The sequence below is a fragment of the Haliotis asinina genome, chromosome 4, assembly GCF_037392515.1.
Source record: "Haliotis asinina isolate JCU_RB_2024 chromosome 4, JCU_Hal_asi_v2, whole genome shotgun sequence".
NCBI lineage: Eukaryota > Metazoa > Mollusca > Gastropoda > Lepetellida > Haliotidae > Haliotis > Haliotis asinina.
This window is the reverse complement of record NC_090283.1, coordinates 22,086,505-22,095,434: the sequence shown is the minus strand read 5'-3', so window position 1 is coordinate 22,095,434 and position 8,930 is coordinate 22,086,505. Positions and strand designations below refer to the sequence as shown.

The window sequence follows — 8,930 nt, the reverse complement described above, 5'->3', positions numbered from 1 at the left end:
AAACAATTATCGTATCTCAAGGCAGAATTCAACACGAAGAAGATGCACGTCAGTATCGAAGCATGCAGACTTAAGCTTGACAGCTGTGTTATAAACAAGACGTTATACACGAAGCTATATGCTTCATATTTGATTGGCCAACTTCTAGAATGCGATCTAACAATTAAGATGGGAGGTTCCTACCATAACATTTTCATATTCTATGTTAATGGCCAATCCTTCTTCCACCACAGCTATGAAAATAATGTGATTTTGACATTCTGTGTTAATGGTCAGTCCTTCTTCCATCACATAATGTCATTTTGACATTCTGTGTTAATGGTCAGTCCTTCTTCCATCACATAATGTCATTTTGACATTCTGTGTTAATCGTCAGTCCTTCTTCCATCACATAATGTCATTTTGACATTCTATGTTAATGGTCAGTCCTTCTTCCATCACATAATGTCATTTTGACATTCTGTGTTAATGGTCAGTCCTTCTTCCATCACATAATGTCATTTTGACATTCTGTGTTAATGGCCAGTCCTTCTTCCATCACATAATGTCATTTTGACATTCTGTGTTAATGGCCAGTCCTTCTTCTATCACATAATGTCATTTTGACATTCTGTGTTAATGGTCAGTCCTTCTTCCATCACATAATGTCATTTTGACATTCTGTGTTAATGGTCAGTCCTTCCTCCATCATATAATGTCATTTTGACATTCTGTGTTAATGATCAATTCTTCCTGCATCACAACTCTCACAATAATATCCTTTTGATATTCTATGAGTATGGTCATCTCTTCTTCAATCACAGCTAATGATGACTGAACACGCATCAATGCATTGATGCAATAAGTATGACAATGGATAGTTTAACAACCGACTTTCTTATTCAATGCACAGTGCATAAGCAGGAAGCACCAGAGCGGTTTTCTTCGATTTAGAGCCATCTTACACTGTCACACTGAAACCAATATGGTGGTAAACACAGCATGCGACATGGAGTTTCAAACTGTGAATAACAACGCTAGACGAGAGAAGTTCGCTGACTTGCTTGACATGTCATTAGTTCCCATTTGCACAGATCGATGCTCATGCTGTTTATCACTGGATTGTCACTCGATTATTTACAGACCGCCGCCATATAGCTGGAACATTGCTCAGTGCAGCGTAAGACTAAACTAACTCACTCAATCAACCCACCAAACACCACACAAATAACAAGAACACATGATTGTGGCAAACTTAGTGTACATGATACATTCGCCCAAATACTGCGGTTGTGCATCTCACAAACTGTGTCACTCCTCCATTCAGAGAACAACACATCATGGCGCCAAGGCTCATCTTCACCATCTGCTCCTGTGCTCTGTTGATAGCTGGTAATATACCTTTTACTGGATTATATGTTACAGTCAATGTGTAAGGTGAATAGTATTTTTAGGAAGTCGTGTACATTTGTAAATAGAGAATAATTCCATGTGCCAAATATTCGAGATTCAATAACGACTCGAGACGTATTATTAAGACCTTTCTGCTTATATACCATTTTTTGTATCCTGCAACAGAGGTGTAGTGAGTGAGTGAGTTTAGCTTTTACGCCGAGCTCAGCACTATTCCAGATATATGGCGGTGGTCTGTAAATTATCGAGTCTGGATTCGTTGTTCATTGAATGAGTGAGTACTGTTTTACCCCTCTTTTAGCAATGTTCCAGCAATATCACGGCTGGAGACACCAGAAATGGGTTTCACATATGTCATCTTTTGTATCCTTTTGCTTGAGCCAATACAATGCCAAGAACCACAAATAATGTAAAGTTTTTATACTCATGTCAATAATGATTGTCACCCTCTTTCATTTTGGGGGTGACAACCATTATTGGCATGTATGTGTATACACACAATGTCAAGCTGGTGACACTATAACGATGAATCATAATCTGAGTACATAGTATAAAAAATCAGTTGTTGCACAGTATTGTCTGAACTGTTATGATCATAGAGGAACATTTAAAACTTTTACACTGTATGGGAGAAATAACTTTGAAGTTCTATTAGTTTTGTAATACATGATTTTGAAACGGCTGCCAGAAGGCCAAAATTCATAACATTCATTAGTGTAATGGTTCCGACTGATTGTCCGTTATTTTCAGGGAGTCGATTGCCATCTTTACCACTATTATTGTTTTAATGTTCAATACAGATAATAGCCGGAGTATTCGCTCATGAAAAACACAAACTTATGTACTTGTTCCATACATGGAATAGTATGCTTATTCATTCATTTATTCATTCAGTGTTTGGTAAACTCATTGCAGTGGTGTATGCTACTCTGGAGGCGTATGGTAACCATGACACCGAACTTGCTGAGGATGCGATCAGAGAAAAGAGAGGGGTAAGATGGAGACATCGCCATAGACACAGGATTCACCGACAGGGAGATAGTGATGGTGATGGAGATGAAGACGACAACGTTAATAGAGGTAGAGGAAGAGGAGGAGGTGGACGTAGACAAAGACCTGGACGAGGCCGACGACCTGGTGGTGGTAGACGTGGAGGGAGAGGTCAACGTAGGATAGCTAGCGCCACGGATCTATCCGACATGCCTCAAAGAGCACAACGACTTATCACTGCTCTGGTTGGTGCACAGAACAGTTTCACAGCTAATCTTCACCGTCAAGTTGGACAACCTGTTACAGATGTTGTGTACTCTCCATTCAGCCTACACCAAGCGTTAACAATGACCTTCATGGGAGCTGTTGGTAATACCGCGTTTCAAATGAAGAGAGCACTCGCTTTACAGGGACTTGGACGGCGTACGCGTCGAGCAGCAAAGAAGCTTAATGGAGTCATTCGAAATTCTGGTAACGCTACTCTGAAGACGGCGAATGGTGTGTATGTGAAAAGAGGATTGAATGTTGTGGGCGATTTCTCAGACAGCCTGCATGTATTCTACCAGGCTAACATCTCCTCATTTGACTGGGAACACCCAGATGGACCAGAAGGTCCAATTAATGAATGGGTTTCTGAGCAGACGAACAATCTCATTCCGGACCTAGTGGCCCCGGGAACCATAGATTCCTTGACAGCTATGATTCTAGTCAATGCCATCTACTTTAAAGCAAAGTGGAAGACGCCATTTACAGCATCATTAACTACTCAGCAGATGTTCAGAAAGTCGCCTACTGAGCAGGTGCCCGTTCAGATGATGCAAGTAGAAGGGATGTTCAAGTTAGGCACCGTTCCTGGTCTACCTGCCAGACTATTGGAGTTGCCATATGAAGGTGACCGCTTCAGTATGCTTGTCATGCTTCCCAATGAAATCCAAGACCTACCCGCACTTGAGAACGGGCTGACGGTAGACCTTCTAGCCAGTAGACTGGACACTGTCGTGGCTTCGGACTTGAAGGTATATTTACCTCGTTTCAAACTGGAGACAGCTATATCAGCAAAGGAATCTTTACAAAATATGGGGATGACCGATCCATTCATGGAAGGAATGGCAGATTTTAGCGGCATCGTGAGCTCAGGTGGGCTTTACATCTCTGATGTAATTCACAAAGCTGTTGTCGATGTCAACGAAGTCGGAAGTGAAGCTGCCGGGGCCTCAGCAGTTAGCATTTGTAAGTATTTTGTTTCTAAAACTGGAATGTATAGGCAAACCAAATTGAAAAACGGACCCAAATAAATATAGAAGCAGCAGCCAGTTTTTAGTTGCAGCTGTTTCCATTCGCTCCCCTTTTCAGTGATTGAACATATGTTCATGATTTCGTTCTCTTGTTTATGTAGTTATGTTACACTCCTTTCGGTTTAAACATATTCATGCAATCGTGTTGAGATTGACAAATAAGCAAAAACATACTTATATCAATGCCGCTCACCAACAATTGTATAACAGTGGTAATAATGCTAGATTGTGGCGTACACAGGAGCTGGGTGCAAAACAGGACGTGAATCTACGGACGATATACGTGTAAAAATCTACAAATAGTCGTTGAAGGCAAAGGAACTAGTAGTTGTTGTGATCTCAAGATAAGGCACGGCAAGATATCAAGCAGGGCACGACATGTACAATACAACTAAGGGAAATTGTGAGAACCTCTGTGAAACTAGGATATAATTATGTACAGGTTTTAATAGTTCAAGAGTTATCTGTTCTGATGAGCCCGAATGACTAAATATGATCGATTGCAAATCATGTAGTAAGTAAAGAAGTATGCATTTGATCTATGTCATTGAATGTGGGACAGATGAGGACGAAATGTGACGGTGTGACGCCCACAGTTACATTCAGGACTATGGCATATACATCTTGTAAACGTATCTCCATTTAGATCGCGACGCCCAAACTGAAATCGGGAGTGGATTATCTGGCAAAGTCTTGAACCATCGAAAAAATGTACGGACATTTCATTGGTGTCGTGTTCTTTTGGGTTATTTTTTAATCCCTCAAGGGTGTAGTGGTTTGGATATATCTAGATATCTGGATGACAATAACTCCTTTCACGATCTGTTTTTAATCATATACTCATATTGTTAGTGATTAAAATTGAAAAATATCGACGTACCTTGGTTCCAGAAATATTCAGTCACCGAGTATGTCCTACCTCTAAGGTATGTTTTCTATTTCACTTAGTATTATCTGAACATGTTTAGATAATTTTCAACCCGCCCATCTGGGAACAATAGGGTATTAAACAGACGTGTTTCAACGGTAGGTTTTAGTTCCTGTAATATGTATGATCACAAAACTTTTTTCATCTTATGTGAGTTGTGTTTAAAATACATGTATGCAGACAATGGATCATCAGAATTCATGTCTCAAAAAGATGTAACTGAAAGCAGTCCTCAGCTGACTTCGTTCATGTGAAGCGCATGCTTGCTCTTATTTAGATACCTAGCATTTGATATTATGATAATGTGTCTTTTCTTCATAATAAAAACATAGTTGTTCACATTTGGAAAACATGCAACATTTTGTCAGTGCAATATTGTGCCAAAACTCTTTCACTGTTTGCTTTCTAATTCAGCTTTGACATCAATTCGAATAACGCCCGAGATTCGCTGTGATCACCCCTTCCTCTTCATCATCAGAGACAACGTCTCCAAAGCCAACCTCTTCATTGGCAAGTTCTCCGGTGGAGCCTAATTATGGTTTATTCGTCTGATAATGGTTTGACTCAACTTTGGAGTCAGCCATCAGATGCCTGATTGCCTGGTCACACATAATTACAAACAACGAAGTGCAGCTGAATATAGATATAGCAAGTCCCTCACATGTCGACTATTCACATCCGTGTATCAGTTAGAAAAGTGAAAGAACATGGATTCCAGCTGTTAATAACTCACATGCTTATACTTTCTGGAACGTTCCTCATCAACAATTAAGTTTTCATGAAACTCAAACACATCATGTCCATCGTAATCTGCACCAGTTATTGACTGTAACAGAGTCACATTAATGGAGTACAGATATATTTGCTTAATATCAAATCGTAGAAAAGAAGCGCTGGTCGTGCGTGTTTATAAGAAAGATCTATAATAGACTGTTTCCTAACTCTGTGATTGTCAAGTTACCATCTGAAGATAATTGCTCTCTATTCAGTTCGCCCAAAACACTGGTGACATGCACTTGTGTTTACAGACTACTTCTGTCCGAAGATAATGGTGACATGTGACACATAGTAATAGATGAACGTAACATATCTAAAAATGGGTTCCAGTGCTGAACAGTGTAGCTCGTGTGTGCTACGATAATATGTAGATCATATTTTGGGGTGATTCCCAACTGCTGTGAAATTAGAGTGAGTGAGTGAGTGAGTTATAGTCACATCACAATGTTTCAGCCATATCGGTTAGCGTGACTTCGACTTCAGTTTCCAATGTTTCTGTAAAGCGTGACGGTCACATGTTCAAAAGGCAAAAATGTGTGTGGTATACAAGCATAAATGTCAGCAATTAATTTGCACATGTAACCTTTTACGCACATATTTGTCAAGAGGTGAGCGTGCTTCCCTCAGCGTTATATGACCACTGAGTTTTAGTCATCTTCCCAGTGACATACATGTGATCCACAGGGTTCCACAACACGGCAGTAACGCCAGACTCTAACGAGAGGATCGTCATCTTTTTACTCCAACCACACACAGAAATACCACCAGCAGCCTGACAGCTTCTGTTTAGACAGTTTCTATAAAGGCCCCATTTTCCTCCTCCAATTTTAGAAGATATTCTCGAGACTATGCAGTCTGATGTGTCGACGGTAGATAGTTACAATATTGTGGACTGTTGTATGAAATATATTCACCCACTGCCGCGTGGTATTCCAGCTAACTGGCCACGTACCAACTACTTGGGATTGGTTACAAGCAGTCACATCACCACATTCACGTTACCTAAAGTTACTACCGGGCCTCATGGCCAACGTCTGAAGACTGGAAGACAGTTTTCTATCAGCATAGAGCCGAAATCAAACGAGATATCATTCACAATTAGTGATAGAGCAGAGTAATTACAAACTTGATTTAAGATTTCCATGCGTTTTTGGCCAGCTTTCTGCAGTTACTTAAATGTTTTGACAAGCAAATGGTTCGTATGGCGAAGTGTGACTTAAAAATCTTGAGAGTATTCCTGTAATAAAGTGACATATGTAAACTGTGAACTACGCACCTTTGTCGCACGAACACATTGATGAGAAAAGATTGTTACCGCCTGCATGGTTAAGATGTAAGAACTTCTGCTAAGAGAGATCACCATCCACGTCATACTAAACAAAAAGAGTTAACGTTCCCTGCTTGGAGATTTGCATTGAGTTATACAGGAAGGAGGTTCTTGAGAGGTATATGGAAGTTGGTATTAAAGTATAACACAAAATATTATGGATGGCAGATTCTTCTATTTTCTATTCATTCGTTCGTCGGCTTACTTTGTTACATCGTTCATTCATTACGAAGGGTCAAGGAAGGACCAGACACGTTGGGGATACAAGAAAGAACTGGACATCCATAATATTTTGTGTTACAAGAGAACTGTCGACTCGACGTGTAATGTATACTTTGTCTGAGTCTGATATTTGTTGTAAACTGAAAAACAGGGATTTGTCAAGAATAGAACACTCACAAGCACACGCACGCACACACGCTTGTTTGTACGCACCCACGTCCACTCACTGATGTGTTCTCACGTCACTGAAGAGCTTAAATAGTAAGTCCATTTCACCTCCAGTATGTGAGCTGGTAGATTAACTATGTTGGTGTTTCGTTGTTGTCATCAAACTGAAGCATTTTCATCTCGACACATAGTTGCTATAACGCTGGGTATGGCCTTAACAAACAAACATGTTGCCCTTATGCAGCAGTTAAGTTTATAGGACAGATAACTTGCATTGCTGGTAACAAATAGCGGTATGGTTAAGCCATACACGCTCTTTATTGATACGTTATCCGGCAATAAATCTATCAGATATTTACATAGATCTTTCCACGCACATGAATATCCTTCTCTGATTGGCTCAGAGCTCTTCTATTATTTTCAATGTACCTCACAAGCGAGTTTTCTTTTCTATGTATCCCGCTGGGAATGCCGAACAGATTAGGTACTTCGTGGTAGCACATGTAATTCTTTATCTCGAATGACAATGAATCACGTATGATGTATGGAAGTTAACGATGTTTTGCGAATGCAAATCAATGGAAGGGAGATAACTCTAAAACTGTTTTTCTTGTCTGCAAAATCTAGTGATGGCAACAATAAGATGCTTCAAATAATTCAGAGTTATCATTAAAGTAAAATCATCGGTAAAATAGATATGTTGTTCACTGGTCCCTCCGGTCCATGGGTTAATGTACCCTCGACACAATGTAAAATATATTTTCTTGACCGTGCTTTTCTGGTGGATCGCTGGAATGGACTGATGAAGCAACTGTTACTCTAACACAAATCGCAGCGTCATCTTTGACAACAAGACACTCCAAATCAAACAACACGGCATCTACCATATTTACTCCTTTTTGACACTCCAATCCCAACAAAAAAATGCCACCTAAAGCCCTATCTCTGTTCACTACGAAACCGAGTGCTTTAGCCACGTCAGCGAGACCGACCACCCGATTCATCCTCTTTCTCATCTCTCAAGAAGAGCAGGGGTTGCTGATGACCAGCCGTTACCAGGATATTCGCAGGTATTTCCTGGGTGTAACAAAACAACACGTCATGACCAGGTGACATCGATCTCAATTTCCATGAAAGCGTGGACAAAATCAACAGCCCTCGTAGCGAAATAAGTCTACTGTTCGCTCAAACAATGTGTTGAAGGTTCATACATTCTGAAGAAATTTCCTTTCAACCCGCTGTAAAATGGTATCCCGTAAATAACATGATTTTTGTTGGGTCCAAGCCACAAAGGTTGGAATCTGTTTGGACAATAAATTTTTAAAACTGATAATCTCGACTTTTGCAGTCGCATACTGTTTTCATATGTTTTGATTAACACAAATTCAAATTTGAGTAGAATCATCAATCAAAACAATTGTTTTGTTGTGTCATCAACAGTACTGACGTCATTCAAATAATATTGTGACGTAAAAAATACGTCACAAATAAGCAACTCCAGATGCTACCATGGGAACAAGATGAAACCGCCAAGTGATGACACTTCACTGATGTACTCGTGTATGTATGTATGTATGTATGTATGTATGTATGTATGTATGTATGTATGTATGTATGTATGTATGTATGTATGTATGTATGTATGTATGTATGTATGTATGTATGTATGTATGTATGTATACATATATATACATACACATATATATTGCGAAGTAAATTACACGGTAGCTTCACTGGTGACTGATAGTCAGTATATTAATGAAAGAAATGTAATATTGTATTTACTCAGCTCACACAATATATCTGTCAGCAAACATGTACATGACACACA

At 39.7% G+C, this 8,930-nt stretch overlaps 1 protein-coding gene across 1 annotated transcript; it reads left to right on the top strand.

Annotated features, from left to right (window-relative positions):
• The first annotated feature begins 1,288 nt into the window (after nucleotides 1-1,288).
• Nucleotides 1,289-7,793, top strand: LOC137281383 (serpin B8-like). The gene is made up of 3 exons (XM_067812569.1): nucleotides 1,289-1,371; nucleotides 2,308-3,612; nucleotides 5,020-7,793. Exons 1-3 carry the CDS (start codon nucleotides 1,320-1,322, stop codon nucleotides 5,136-5,138), a joined length of 1,476 nt encoding a protein of 491 aa, XP_067668670.1. The 5' UTR covers nucleotides 1,289-1,319; the 3' UTR covers nucleotides 5,139-7,793.
• The last annotated feature ends 1,137 nt before the right edge of the window (nucleotides 7,794-8,930 follow it).